General features: G+C 35.7%; 1 protein-coding gene across 1 annotated transcript; it reads left to right on the top strand.

The window, feature by feature from the left end:
- The first annotated feature begins 2,820 nt into the window (after positions 1-2,820).
- LOC121372595 (surfeit locus protein 6 homolog) lies at positions 2,821-14,606 on the top strand. Its single transcript, XM_041499003.1, has 5 exons — positions 2,821-3,003; positions 7,056-7,276; positions 9,290-9,421; positions 10,241-10,363; positions 13,934-14,606. Exons 2-5 carry the CDS (start codon positions 7,075-7,077, stop codon positions 14,566-14,568), a joined length of 1,092 nt encoding a protein of 363 aa, XP_041354937.1. The 5' UTR covers positions 2,821-3,003; positions 7,056-7,074; the 3' UTR covers positions 14,569-14,606.
- The last annotated feature ends 2,177 nt before the right edge of the window (positions 14,607-16,783 follow it).

Below are 16,783 nucleotides of genomic sequence, written 5' to 3'. Positions count from 1 at the left end.
ACTAAATTATTTATGAAAGGGGGATAACTCTCCATAATAGAAGAATTATTTAGCAATAGTAGATTATATATGGCAACACTGCAAGTAGTCCAGTCAATGTATGCGAAAAAGGGGGCCAACCCATAACAAATTGCAACAGAATTTATTTCTTCATCATTCACCTCAAAAAGACAATGTTTAGGGATGAGGTTTTTTTCTCAAATAAACAATTTTGTCATGAGTATGTTTTTGTCTGTCATAACCAAACACTATTAATTTTGAGATACTGGCTAAAACAGTGTCAGTGAGAATACACACAAAGACTGCTTGAATAAGTCTTCCGTAATATCGTTTTAGAAGGTAAGATTCAATAAAGTGACATTATCATCACGTGTCATTACATTTTGAGTGTGACAGTAATGTTGACAATAGCATTTGGTGAAATGTAATCATTTTTAAAATTTCAAATCGTATTACAATTGCAATCATTATTATTCATTTTGCAATATCTTTTGTTAATTGAAAATGTAATTTATAATTTCAGTTTTAATTTTTTTTTCTACCAGATATATCGATAGTTGCCTAAGGTAAGTGACAAGCGTCTTCGCCATTCTTAACACAAAAGAATATCAGAAATGTATATAACTTATGGATGTTTTCTTTAAATATGTCTGACAGTCTTGTAATTGTTCCAAAGTCTCTCTTAAATCCACAAGATTGGCTAGTGTTTTTATCGCTGTATTATACTATTCAACTGCTGTTAATCTGTACACACAGTGAGACGTAAATACAGAATTTCTCTGTCCGTCTGTCCGTATGTCTGTCTGTCTATCTGTACACAAAATGAGACGTAAATACAGAATTTCTCTGTCCGTCTGTCCGTATGTCTGTCTGTCAATCTGTACACAAAGTGAGACGTAAATACAGAATTTCTCTGTCCGTCTGTCCGTATGTCTGTCTGTCTATTTGTTTATGAACTGTAGGCCTAATGGTAATATTTTCAAATTGATTTAGCGTCACAGTACAAACTTTGTTTCCCTATTTGCATCACTCAAAAATGTCCATGCCAGACTTTGAATGACAGAAACTATCAAACTATGCAACAGCAATGCTTTTTTGAAGAGTCTCGAAGATGTATCATGACCACAAATATTTATTCGATTGCCTGTACTTTTTTTTAAGATTATTGTACATGCCCAGACAAAGTAACATCCAAGAAATTACATTTACTAGTATATATAAATTTATATTAGGCCTACTGCAAAATGCAATATTATTAATGAAAAGATACTGTTTAAGCTGAGTGGCGTTACATTAAAGTTTTGTTATTCTTAAGTTAAATATGCAAATTTTGTATATTGTGTAGTTATGTTTTGATTTTTGATTTTTTAAAAATCAAACATGTATGTAAAAATAGCGAAATGCATGTATGACGTTTAAAACTTTGAGAGAGCGGCTTTAAGGGACCTTTTCCAATGACCTTTAATAAGTTGTGGATTAGGAAAAGTTGACCAACTGATGACCAGCAACCATGTCATTAAATAATGTTGAAGACAGACATAACATAAATAATAATGTCATCAGCTGATTGGAAAGAAGGAAGGACATGTTTTATTCAATGACGCACTCAACACATTTTATTTTCGGCTACATGGCGTCGGACATATGGTTAAGAACCATACAGATATTGAGAGAGGAAACACGCTGTCGGCTCTTTATAGGCTACTTTTTTCGATTAGCAGCAAGAGATCTTTTATATGCACCATCCCACAGACAGGATAACACATACCACGGCCTTTGATATACCAGTCGTGGTGCACTGTCTGAAGCGAGAAAAAGCCCAATGGGCCCACCGACGGGGATCGATCCCAGACCGACCGCGCATCAAGAGAACGTTTTACCACTGATTGCAACGAGTATGCAAAAATGGTTTCTTCGTAAATCGGCGTTCTTAAATTTAATGGTTGAAAATTAAAAATCTGAATAAGAAAACCGTATACCAATCTGAATGATAAAATCGTATACCCGTAATTAAAATCGTATCTATGCACAAAGCAAAGTCGAAAGGATGATTTAGGCAAAGCGGTGATTGGTTCCATGATCCACTGTCAGGTGCTCGACCTTGAGATGACCGCCACTCCGCTAGCAGATCGGTAACGGGATGTGCCATAGCTCTTGCACCGTCCATAGGAGGACTTCTATTCCCAAGACTAGCTAGAAAACCTAAACTTAGGGTAGAGCTCAATGGAATATATATAGCTGTGATGGCATGCACTCATGGATCACCGTAAAAGCATAATCATTATAGTAATGTGAAAATGGGTCGACGTGACCAATTATTGGGATATAGATCTGCTGTTTTAAAGGGACATTCCCGAGTTTGCTGCATTGTAAGATGTTTCCGACTAACAAAATATTTCTACGATTAAACTTTCATATTAAATATATTTTCTTGTTTAGAATATCAGTGTCTGTATATTCAATGTGTTTCTGATCGTCTTAATATTTGTAAGAAGCCCAAACTGGATTTCGTCTTTAAATAATTTCGTTCTACGAAAAAATATGTTTTAGGAAATAAAGTGAAATTTAACCTAGTACAAATATTAGAACGATCAGAAACACATTTAATATACAGCCACTAATATTTTAAATGCAGAAAAATATATTTTATATGTAATTACACTCGTTAAAAAGTCTATGTTAGTCGATAACATCTTAAAACTTGCAGCAAACTCAGGAATGTCCCTTTAATCTGCAAAATGTCGCCTGTGTGCCAAGAAGACTGGAGGGCTCAGTACCAATAGAGGAAACTACGGGAAACGAATTCGCTAGAACCGGAAGGAAAAAGTGACACCTGGTGGCCAGATTTTGTCAACACGTGCATGTGTTTTAGCATCTTTACTTTTAATTAGCCTATAGTTTAAATGTAACACTTTATAGTCTGCTCTAGCATATGGATTTCACATTTCAAGTTCGTTGTATTTTGCCAGAAATCCAACGTATTTTGAGACGGACTGTATACTGGTAAGTTACAGAATCATCATCATGTATGGGTTGATAAGTGACAATTTTGTTGGGAAGCCCCGAGAAGGGTGGATCGTGGAGTGGGGCTTGGCGTCCCTTGATCTAGAGTGGCCAAAACCCAGAGCTCATCCTGACCATGAACAAATTTGACTATTTTCTAATTTTTATGCAAAGTGGCTACAACATTTAGTCTTTGGCTAATAAAATTGGAAAGTGTACCGCCCGTTCCCCCCATTAGTTATCGATCTAAAGAGGGATTTTTTGATGGGGTATATATAGAAAAGTGGGGCATGGGGCCCTAACCCTAACTCTATCTCTAACCCTAACCCTAACCCTAAACTATTATAAATGATGGGGGGAACGGGTGGAGCTCTTGCCATAAAATTATTTAAATTGACCTATTTTTTAATTTTAAATAATTTTCAAGGAAATATTTGGCTATTTTTAAAACAAATTATTGTAGTGTGAGCTCTGAGAGCATAGTGAGAATTCAGGCAAGACTTCCGACCGTTCCAAGAAAATAAAAAACCCAAATACAAATCAAAAAAATAAAAAATTACATGTTTCTTGTTGGTGGGTTTTCTTTTACAAGGGGTGGATGTAGCCTGACTACTTTACCGTTTGATAGCTTGACGGACTTATGACCAGTCTCTGCTAGAGATACTGTCTAGTGAAAATACGGAATTACTGCCTTCCACCGGTGACCAGTCATAACGTCCCAGTGTCAGATCGTCCCCGCATACGAAGGGCCATAACGTCCCTGTGTACGGAGGACCATAACGTTTTACATAATGCCCCGATATGCTTTCTAGGATGTTAATTTGACTAAATTAAAGTTCAAATGTTACAGTACTTTTCGTCCCCGCATACGAAGGACCGACCATAACTTCCTGTGTCATTATGGCCCTGTGTGCTTTCTAAACAATTCTAGACAGTTAATTTGACTGAATAGGCACGTTTTGGTGGCAAAAATCTGACACAGAAAAAAAGAATTGTTGAAAGAAAAATATTTATTTATAGGCCTAATGGCATTCAGGGATTGAATAGGGTTGAAATGATATTGAATTTGATTCCACTTCTCTCAAATAATTATTGTGTATGCGATCTGGGGACGTTTTGATGAGAACCAGGGACGTTTTTACATGTGGACAATATGACCTGGGCACGATATGACTGGTAACCCTACCACAGGGTAGGCAAAGATTCCCACTCTAATATAGTGCTCAATAACCCTGTGTTTGATGCTAAATGCCATTACATTGATAATTTTCGAGCTTGATAACAAATATTTCACATATTGATCACTAATACACACCACTATTGAAAGAGGGTGCTGTTGGGTTTCTTCCTGTAGTTGGGGATGGGGGGTGCTGCATGCCCAGCCCTCATGTCAGTAAAATCAAAATTTTGTTTCCCATGATTATTACATCGAGTATGGCTATTCATCGAAAATAATATATATATAATTATTTTTTTTAAACAATTACCAGTGCGGGGCTAGCTTTAGGTCAGCAGAAAATTTTGCCAAATTATCTATTAAACTTACAAAATTGCAAAAAATCCAGTTATTTTGTGTCAAAATATTGATTATTACATAAAATTATTTCGCCAAATTAAAATAAAATTCACCATTTGTTTTTGAAATTCGCAGTTGGCGAATTTAGCGAGTGCCAGAGCTAGCCCTGCAATGGGTTCCTATGATCACAAGGTATGGAACCGAAAAAGTCCTATGCTATCCTATGCCCTAAAATTTCAATCCCTCAGGTCATCACACTGACAGTGGCCCCCTCCCCTAACTTTCTAATATGCTCCACTTGTTATTTCTGTTTGGTGTATGTATATTTGATAAATTAGATTTTAAAGTTAGATTAGATTTTAAAAATCAACAGATGGGTGTACTTGTCCTTCATTTCTTAGACTAAGACCTGGAGTAATGCATTAAGGTCTACGTAACTATATCAACCCACTCACCACAGGGTGGATTCAATGGGATTTATAAAGCAGTGTCTGCCCATTGTGACAGCAGTTCGTGGAAATAAAATGTCAGTAATAATAATATAGAATACTGGTGCTAACTACCTGTCCTGTTCTGATAGCCTTCTTGCGCTGTAATAATGCCGTTATTTGTTGTTACACTGTAATTGGCGCTTCCGATAAAGATATAAGGTATTATTGGAAAATACATGTTTATTTAATTTTGAGTTTAATCAGGAATGCTCAAAGATATAAATCTACAAACAGCGAACATATTAATTTTTGTTTTGCGTGAAAATTGCGTGTCATGAAAATAAAGTAGTTTAAATACAGTAAATATCATGATTGAATAATATATGCATACCATTCCAACAATTGTGACCTGAGGATTGCTTTCAAGTAAGTTTATATGTGAAATAATTACTATAGTCTACTATAGATGACAAAGCAAAGACATTACAGTTGGGCGTATCATAAAATGTTGTTTGTTTCCGGTTACCTGACCCTAAAACATTTTTTGTATATCCAAAAATGTTTTTTTAATATAACAACGATTTCCACGAAAAAATTCCAAAACTATCAAAGCACTAATTTGGTGTTTTCCAATTTGCGGACGTATATCGGTGGTTTTACTGTCACAAATTTAGTTTTATTGGCGACCCGTTAGCCACGGAATGTTTTCTTTTAACAATTGATTGATGGAGTTACTTCCCTTCAAATTGAAGTTCGGTAACTTTCGTGAGATATCGGGCGAAGAGTCGGAAAATTTGTTTCACGAATATATGCGATCTTTACTCTACATCTGGCGTAGTGAGGTGTTCTGATTAATAATAATAATAATAACTATATTTAATGATTTATTCCAGCGACAAACTGGCCTTGTAGAAATTTAGTGACCTTCTGATAAACTAGGGGAGGGAATGTTTACAGATACTGATGGAGTTTACTGCCAAATCAAATGATTAAATATGTCAGTAAGATCTTGATGCGTTTCATTATTTTTTGTAAGTGGTCACTGGGAACGTCGCGGGTTTCCTCTAGAAACAGTGTCAGAATGACCATGTGTTTGACGTCCAATAGCCGATGATATTAAAGATAAAAATTAATGTGCTCTAGTGGCATCGTTAAATAAAACAAACTTTACTTTTCAACATTTGTTTGAGCATCCTGAGCATTTGTACTGCATTTCTATTCATTGGACCAATTGATTGCTTCAAACCAAGTGTGTACTTTAATACTGGATGCATACAGAATAAAACTAACATTGCAAATTATAAAACTGGTAAGTCTACCATTTCTTAGATACACTAGGAAAGATAATATTCATAACATTTTTTTTAAATGTTATTGTTGGACAGATAAATATAGAACCCTCCTTTTCAGTTTTCATTAAAAGAAATTGTTATAACTTATTTACTGGTTTCTATCCAATTAAGGTTCAACCAAGTCTGTCCTGGACCAGTACAGAAGTTAAGTGTTAGTATGAGAGTAAACCTTCTGCCTATTATTAAACAGCAAGGGGTCTTTTGTATGTACTCTCCCACAGATAGATTAGCACCATGTTGCCCTCAAAATCAAAATGCCTTGCCTTTTATAAATTTATAAGTTGCCCATGTAAAAAGAAGCCTTTAAACACACCTATGTGGATAGTACTACATATGTCCTTTTTTAATTAAGTTATGAAATAGATATAGAAAACAAAATGGCCATACGGTTTTGTCCTTTTGAAAATTGTATAATGGGAAAAAAAGCCCTTATATTTAAAACTGCACATAAAATATGCCCCCAAAACATCACTTTACCATGCTTTACTTCATTTCTAGGTAAAACACTGTGATGAATGGTATTGTTGGTTTGCATAACGCATTTCTATACATGCAGAGATTATTTTGGATACCGGTAGTCAACACCTTTATTTAATATCCATAAATAAAATTATTTTCCAAAATAAAATGTTTTTCCTACCTACCTAACCTATTTTTTCCAGCAAAGTTATTTGCTCTAGTGGCATCGTTAATTAATCGGAAAGTAATTTAAAAAATTTGGCCTTGTAGAAATTTATAATTTTTGAATTTCAGATTTTAATTTGTAACCTTGATGGAGTCTTCGTCAGATTCTGATGAGTCGGTTTCTAAAGCAGTCAGTGTTTCCATACCCAGACTTCAGATTGAAACTGACAGAGACTTCTTCGAGTCGTTCATTGACCTGGTGCCAGCTACAACATTCTTCAATGCTGATGCCAAGAGGAAAATCCGAGGAGAAGATTCAGATTCTGATTCCGACTCTATGGAAGATGAAGGTGAAGGTCATGAGATAGTTTTCCACCTGCTTACCAGTCAGTGGTAGTCACTAGTGGCATAACAGATGCATTCTGCAGATTTAAAGTTTGCCTCACCATTATAATTATGTTCATTTTATATGTGAATTATAAAATTCTTTGAGACTGAAAATGGACACATACATACAGTGCGGGTACAGGGCTCGAACTTAAGAATTTGTCGCCTATGGCAATATTTTAAAAACATTGCCATGGTTAAAATGACCCACCAATGGCAATTTTGATCCTGCCTACGATTTTGTTTTTCAAAGTGACTTTTGATGCAATCAACATGACTGAAAGGTTATTTTGCTATATGTAGACATATTTTGAAAGCACAACTGTTAAATACTAGCAGATAATATACACCAGGTATGTACAGTTTGCCATCGTTGAGGAGCATTACCGACAGCACAGGTTTACAGGCCTTGACCTTAGCTTTTCAGTGGAAGCCCTCAGTAAAAATTGGTAGCTCCATACAGAAAAAAGAGAAAAAACCAAAATCATTTATTTTTATTTAAGTCTTATCCACCCAGCTTTCCAACGTGAAATATGTAATTTTGAACCTACATTATTCAACCTCAAATTGTAAAAAAAAAAACCCAACTAATTTAACACTGTTTTGGCGTGTGTCATAGTTTAGAGGACATATTAGTGAGTCTTAATTATCTAAATTAAATTTACAGAAGAACTTATCAATATTTTTTAAAATCCTATGATCAATATCCATGACGTCATTGTGTATGACAGTTTATTTTCACTTTCAGTCGATGATGAGTAATCCAAACATCATCTACTTCAAAGTCTGTATTATCAGTTATTTTCAGTGAATACATCCTTTACAAATCTTCAGATTTTATTAAATAATAATGTCTCAACATGTTGTAAAAGATATAATTATACAAATAGCGAGAGATCGAACCCATGTGCACATTACATCAATAACATTTACACAAATTTAGACCGTTTTTTTTTTCTTTTCGATATTGTGATAACCACCTAAATATGAATACCAGTCAACAAAATACACACAGCATGTTCAATTGTCATTCTGCTATGTTCTAGCTTTCACAGAATCAAGATAGATAGCTCCTGTGAATGTTGACAGCTGTGTTTACGAAGACCGTTTGCGTCTTGATTGCAGTCGAGAATGAGAGGGAAAGAGTTTTTGTTTTAGGGTGGGGTTTTTAAAAAATCATGAGCGGTATACTGTGAAATATACACTTTTGAAATCTACATTTATAACACTAACGATTGAAGGTTTAAAGACATCCCAGCACAAAAATATATCGGCTATCGGGTGTCAAATCAAACATGTGAAAAACTAGTAGCCTGGCAAACTACTGGCTTTAAATATCTGGTAGATCTATCAAGAAATTGGTAGCCAAAACACCCCGGGCTACTGCTAAGTTTGAGCCCTGGATTAACCAGTGGCAGAAAAGTGCTGTTGGTGACGCTCCTGACCTATGACAATCTCAATTGCCATCATTAAGTTTGAGCCCTGGGGTTCAGAGATGGGGGGTTTTGGGTTCAAACATGACCTGAGAACCTCTGAAAACTTTACTTGCCAATCTAGTGCCCCATGCAAAATTTCCTGCACACACGCCTGAAGGCATATTTTTCCTCTGTGATAATCTGTTTAACAGGACTTTGAGTGAATATTTTGTACTTTTCTTTTTTCGTGTTTTTGTCAAAATGGTAGGCTTTGTTGACTATTCACTAATTTGATGCTCTTCTGTGTATATACTATTGATCATCCCAGCCAGTGCCCCACAAACGGTATGTCAAAGTTGTGGATGTAGTGGGTTTCCTCTTTTATCCATCGACCAAATATTGAAATAATCATGTTAGACATGAAATAGCCATTGTTTACAAAGTACTGAGGTGTCTTTAAACAAATATACCTTTGTTTTATTAGGTTGAAAGTTACTGCTGTAAGTGTCACATTTTGGAATAGTGCTATGGTGTCACTAATATTAGCTTTTTCTACTGTAGATGATGAGCCACAACCACAGAAGAAGTCATCAAAACATAAAAATGGTTTTCAGAATGATCCGCTACAGACAAAAACCGTCTCACAGTTGCAGGGGGATCTAGCAGTACTTGATGAAGAAAGAAAGAAAAAGGGTGAGCATTTGCAGGGAACACTTTGTTCAGTGCCGCGATTCACTATGCAAGTTTTAGAGATTGCTACTCAATTCTGTAGCATTAAATACTATTAGTTAATCAATTTTCAAGCAAAATGTTTCCTGATTTGTCATTTAACAGTGATCCTAAACACATCAATGTATGATTGTTATAAAACTTTTCAGTGTGAATATCATTGGGGATTTTATAAAAATACAATAATTAATATGCCATTCTTAAATAAACCATTAGAATGTCGACATTTATTTTAAAATATATTTTAATTCAATTAAATTTGAGAAAAAAGGAATAGCACCTAATTTAGCAAGCAATATGGACATTTTTGTCCCCTTTTTTAAGACTTGTTGTACTTACTCTTTTTGTACTGCCCCATGTACTCTTTTTGTACTGCCCCATGTACTCTTTTTGTACTACCCATGTACTCTTTTTGTACTGCCCCATGTACTCTTTTTGTACTGCCCCATGTACTCTTTTTGTACTACCCATGTACTCTTTTTGTACTGCCCCATGTACTCTTTTTGTACTACCCATGTACTCTTTTTGTACTACCCATGGACTCTTTCTGTACTACCCATGGACTCTTTCTGTACTGCCCCTGGACTCTTTCTGTACTACCCATGGACTCTTTCATGGAAGTAAAGTCCAACTTTTCATGACTGCTTTGTTTTCCAAACATTTTTTTGTGGTCATTTTCAACTCTTACAGAGAATTTTGTGATAAAAATGACCTCTTGTTTTTCTTTAGGTCCTGTAACTTTTGTCATTTGATTGTTGATGGCATTTTGTTCTTGTTTTAAAGGTAAAGTTGTACCCAAGAAGATGAAAAACAAGAAAAGTAAGAAAAAGTCCACCAAACAGGAAAAGCACACCGACATAGAGGCCCTGCGTGAAAAGCTGCATGCCAGGATGCAAGAGTTAAGGGGTTTGTTTGAGATTTGTACTTCGTTCACACTCATCACAACCAGTCTTAGTGGTGTAGTGGTTTACAGGGTTCAACAAATACACTAGTACTTGGTCCTGACTAGTGCATTTTTACTCTGTGTTAGTAGAAATTATCAACAGAATTACTGTAATACATAGGGCATTAGCCAAGGCTTCTGTAAGATTTAGTGACTTTCTGAAACATATATCAAACACTGGTTTGAACCATCAGACTGGTAGGTACTGTGGTCACATCACAGTACTGGCTTCCACTTAGAGCAAATTTTAATGACTCAGTGGGAGGTGTAAATCCAACTTCTTACTCACTAACCCACCATCCTGGTTAAGCTGAGGTGTGCTTAAATTGTAATTGGATATAAGCATGGAAATAGATTGGACACACCACACACACCTTGTAAACAGTGTGCTGAGGTATCACTAATACATTCCTTTCTTTTGTTTTCTACTAATGCTACTACTAATACATTATGTGTATAATAACTGAATACACATGAAATATAATTCTAAATTAGAGAGTTGTGACCAGGGACAGAAAATGGGTGCAACTTGGGGAAAGAAAATGAAGTCTAGAGTGTCTCAGACTAAAATGCAATTATTCATATGATGATTTTAATCAGAAATACCCAGCTAACCAATATGCATATATTACAAGCCCTTCAAAAGAAAATTTCCCCATTAGCTTGTGACAAATGAAAATTATTTCAACATAACTTTGATAACTGGTTATGTTTGTTATTCTGTTTATTACCCTAGTTATTTTTTCTCTAAAAGCCATTATTTTCGACAGACATGCACATAGATATATAAAAATGATGTAAACCACTTTACACACTGTTCTGAGTATTGCTATAACTTTGTATTGTAATCGCGTTCACAGATATTTTTCAAAAACAAAAGTTATTCTGCTAAAAAAATCTATAATGGATTGCATTAAAGTTATATTTTGTTATAAATGTAACACTGAAAACAAGAGTCATAAATGCAAACTCTTTTAAAAAAGAAAGAAAGAAGTGTTTTATTTAACGACGCACTCAACACATTTTATTTACGGTTATATGGCGTCAGACATATGGTTCAGGACCACACAGATTTTGAGAGGAAACCCGCTGTCGCCACTACATGGGCTACTCTTCCGATAGGCAGCAAGGGATCTTTTATTTGCGCTTCCCACAGGCAGGATAGCACAAACCATGGCCTTTGTTGAACCAGTTATGGATCACTGGTCGGTGTAAGTGGTTTACACCTACCCATTGAGCATTGCGGAGCACTCACTCAGGGTTTGGAGTCGGTATCTGGATTAAAAATCCCATGCCTCGACTGGGATCCAAACCCAGTACCTACCAACCTGTAGATCGATGGCCTGCCACGACGCCACCGAGGCTGGTCTAAACTCTTTTAAACTACATGACGTCATTTTGTGTGTTTGCTAATGTTGGCTAATCGTGATGATGTCATATTTAGTAGCGACAACATCATCGGTTTGTAAGCATCAAATCGTCCAATGATATTGTATATTACACCAATATAGAATATTTCTCACTGAGGAAATATGGAAAATATTTTTGCTGTTATGAGTGGCCGCTGGACTAATAAATACATTTGTTAAACATTGAATTTTTGGATATGCGTGTTGGGGGAGCTCTGTGAGTTGTGACGGTCTTGACACTTTCTTGTCTCATATTTATAAAGTGAAACAGCTACAGATATAGATATTACTTTTCTGATGGTGGTGATGGTGTCAGCCTTTGCAGTTAAGTTTCAGTTTCACACAAACTAGGTCGATAAAACTTGGTTTGTAGTTGCACTTACGAATGTTTATCATAGTATATACCGAAAAGGTTTATGGTTGGCAAGATATTTTATACTGCAGAATTTTTGTTCTGTTTTTTGATTTGTGAACATGATTTGTTGTGTCTGGCACATAGGAAACTATTTTTGAATTGTGAGGTATTGATATTAATAATAAAAACATATTAATTCTCTATAGTGTGCTGGGGTCAGGATGTAGCTCAGTTGTAGAGGTATGATGAATCGTAAGATTGGTTGCTGTCTTGCTTTTTCCTATCCCAACCAGTGTCCTACATTCTGTATATCAGTGGTCATGGTATTTACCCATGGGGAAAGTGCACATAAAAGATCCCTTGATGCTCTGTCGGTAAGAGTAACCTATGCAGTGGCTCCTGGTTTCCCTTCTTTCTCTTAACCATGTTACACACCAAATACCCATAGTTTAAAGGTCCAGGCTCATGGCACATTATTAATACACAGTATATATATATAAAAATACATAAAGATTACATTATTAAAAATAAAGAACAAAAATACAGCACCAATTATTAATAAAGTGACTTAGCATGCAGCGGATTTCACTCATGCTGTTAGTAGATAACATGGCGACTGCAGATAATGATTTTTTTAAAAACAGCTGATTCTTAATGAATGCTAGTTTGGACATTTTGGTCTTATCACATTTGTCAATCTATTCTAATGGTACCTTGATTGGTGACGAAGAAGGTTAAAATCTGTTATGGGTACAGTACTTCCCTATCAATTTCAGCGGAAATACAACAGCGATGATCTGGGGAACCAAATGGCTACAGTGCTGTCCAGTGTATCAGTGCACCAAAGCATTCGAAGACCATTTTCTGTGTGAACGTTTTGAAATACTTAATAAAATGTGTATCTCACCAATGAAACAGTGCATAATCTGAGATACACTACAAATTGTTTTATGTCTGTCTGTAGTAAATAAACATTTAAAAATTGTGCATAAATGTAGGCACCCCCTTGTATCCAAAATGATTTGCATGTTTCGGTGCAGTAGATGTGGATCGGTGACTCCGCTATTTATAGACTGCCCATAAACACTACACTATTATCCCAGAATTACTTTAGCATTATTTTGTTTTATCTTGTTAAAAATATTACTATGAAAATAAACTACCACACATGACACATCACATGATTGGTTTCCAAATCATTTTCTTGAGTGGCACAGTTTGTCATTACTGCAGATGCATACATGTTCATTGTCATGCATAGCTAAGATGTCTACATGGATTTTTTTTCTCGGGTGCGCATGTGTGGATCTTATTTCGCTTTTATTTTTTGTAACAAACTATCACCAAAAGAATATTCCATCCATACAGTTCAATTCACTGGAATAACATTTTCGCATTTTAAAAAACACGTTCCAAATCAAATGTGTGAAAGACTGTGCACAGTAATGCTTTCATAGTATGCCACATAGCGCATCACAGGGTCACGTGATTTAGCTCGAGGAGTGATCGGGAAAACGTGACTTTTTATTGCGAATATATTAAAACGTTTTGGATAAAATATTTTGGAATTTGTTTCAGTGATACTCCATATATATTGTAAATGGTATAGGTAGATGCCAAACAGCAGTGAATTATGTTTTCGATAAGCCTGGACCTTTAAAATGTTCTCAACTGTCATTCAAAACTGTTCTTCTTTTTTTCCTTTCCTCTAGTATGTTAAACTCAGACTGTAGCTAGGTTTATTTATTCTGTTTGCTTTCTTCTTGCAGGTAGAACAGGGAATTTGACTTCAGAGGAATTACGAGAGCAAAAAAGGCTAAGAAGAAAAGAGAAGAAGTTGGCGAAGAAAAAACCTAAGAATAAACGATCCAAAATAATTGGAGCCCAGTCAGATGACACTGTCTTGAGTAATTCAGCCTTAAAGGTTGCACCGTCATCACATAAACCGGTTTTTAACAAGGAGGGGAAAATGGTTTTTAGTAAATTTGATTTCACAGACACAGGGGAGAAAGATACCCCAAAAAGTGAATTCAAGGGAAAGGACTATAAACGTTTGTTAGAAAAGGTAGAAAAGAGGAAAGAAATAGTGACCAAGTTACGGGAAAAAGATGCTGCAGCAGCAGATAAATTTGAAGAAAAGATGTCATGGCAGGCAGCATTAAATAAGGCACAGGGCGCGAAGGTCAAGGACAATCCAGAACTTTTAACGAAAGCTGCAAAACGGAAGGACAAAATGAAACACAAAAAACAGAAAGTGTGGCAGGATAGACAAAACACAGTAAAACAAAAACTGGAAGAGAAACAGCAAAAAAGAAAGGCTAATATTAACAAGAAAAAAGATGAAAGAAAAGACAAAAAACGAAAAAAACTTATAAAGAAGGGAAGAATTATTCCAGGCTTTTGATTGGTTGGCAGTTTTTAAATATACACAAAAATACAAAACCGCTAGCTGTTTGCTATTTTTTTTACACCATGTATAAACACCAGTGTTGATGGTTTTCAGACTATATTGTCAGATCTGTAGATCTAATTGCCGAGAACTAAAGATAAAAAATCCATACACTGCATTTCCTCCCCCACCCCTTTAATTCCTTTTTAAAGTGCATCCATTTCTAGACCCAGAAATCAAAACTCATGTTGCTACAGTGACTGTGATCCTATCTGGCAGCCACCCTATTTTTAATAGCCTATTGAAGAGTCCGGGGTGTAGCCCAGTGGTAAAGCGCTTGCTAGCCAGTGCCCCACGACTGGCATATCAAAACCTGTGGTTTGTGCTATCCTCTCTGTGGGATGGTGCATAATAAAAGATCCCTTGCTACTAGTAGAAAAATGTAGCGGGACGATGTGTCAAAATTACCAAATGTTTGACATCCAAGAGCCGATGATTAAATCAATATTCTCTAGTGGTGTCGTTAAACAATTTAACACCTTAATGTGGATCCAGTTGTATGCAAAAAGTGTAAATATAAGTTTAGTGTAAAGTTAGACAATTTACGTCTGCCGTCATCTAATAAATCAAACCCTGATAAATAAGGCAATTTTATCAAAATAAGTGTTTGATTGTTTGACGAAATGTCAGAATTAAATAGCAAATTAAGTTGCTTTCCTGACAAATTTGTCTTTTGACTTTTCATCAAGACCTGGACCATCCACAAATTTCTTTGGTTATTTTATGTTCCAACCAGTGACTAGTGCATAAAACATGTCTATAGGAAAGTGCATATAAAGTAATTGTTGCTGATTGTTTGGTAAGAGTAGTCTGTGTGTCACTAGCGTTCTTTCTCACACTCGACCATGTGTTGAAATAACTATAAAAGAAAGAAATGTTTTGTTTAATGGCACACTCGACACATTTTTATTTATGGTTATATGGCATCAGACATATGGTTAAGGACCATGCAGATATTGAGAGAGAAAGCCTGCTGTCGCCACTTCATGGACTACTATTTTTCAATTAGCAACAAGGAATCTTTTATATTCACCATCCCACAGACAGGGTAGTACATCCCACGGCCCACTGACAGGGATCGATCCCACACTGACCACGCATCGAACAAGCACTGTACCACTGGGCTACATCCTGCCCCAAAATAATAATATGTTGGACATGAAACAGCCCTTGTTTAGCAATGTACTGAGGTGTACATATATTACATATAATATTTATTTTTCTGGTATCATCACCATTTGGAGCGGGATTTAGTTCGGTCAGTTAAGTGCTCACTTGCATCACAGGATCGAACCACCTCGTTGGATCCATTCAACTAATTGAGTTTTTTCTCATTTCAACCAGTGCACCACAACTGGTCAAAGGCTTTGGTATGTGTTTTCCTGTCTGGGAAAGTGCATATAAAAGATCCCTTGCTGCTAATGGAAAAATGTGAGTTTCCTCTGATGACTATGAGTCAGAAATACCAAATGTTTGACATCCAATAGCCGATGATTAATTAACCAATGTGCTCTAATAGCGTCGTTAAACAAAACAAACTTTAAATTTTTCATTACCATTTTGACAGTATTCATGAGCGCTGGCTATCACAGTTCAGAGTTGGTAATGCCAATGCTCAGATCCTCTATTGTCATAAGCGTACGGGCTCCCATCATTACAGGGGACATAGTCCAGTCATTAAAGGATGTGTTTTGCAAGGAGATTCAACAAAATGGTCAAAAAAGGTTTCTCAATAGATTTTGGCTTTTTGATACCTCTACATGATAAAACTAAAAGTTTACCAAAATCTGACCTGGGGAAATACCTCAAATTAGGTCAAATCCAAGGTGGCCACCTCGAAGTTCACACACAAAAAAAAATGTCATAAATATGGAACAAATTAACATAAATGTATGATGAGTCTAATCACATTAGCTGGAAAAGATACATACAATGGAAGTTATCTGTCATATGCATGGTCATCTAAAAATTCAAGATGGCCACCAATATTTGACAAAATTTACAATATTATCAGATGTATACAACTAAGACCACTAGAAAGTAGTTAATATGGCTGTAACAACTCCATCTGCAAACCCCTGGCTAAATTAAATATTTATGCCAATATTCAAGATGGCAACCATACAGTCTTTTGGTATAAGACCACAATTATTTGTGAATCTTTAGCTGA

This window comes from Gigantopelta aegis, chromosome 4 (genome assembly GCF_016097555.1).
Source record: "Gigantopelta aegis isolate Gae_Host chromosome 4, Gae_host_genome, whole genome shotgun sequence".
Lineage (NCBI taxonomy): Eukaryota > Metazoa > Mollusca > Gastropoda > Neomphalida > Peltospiridae > Gigantopelta > Gigantopelta aegis.
The sequence above is the reverse complement of the archived record's forward strand: the minus strand, read 5'-3'. Positions and strand labels throughout refer to the sequence as shown.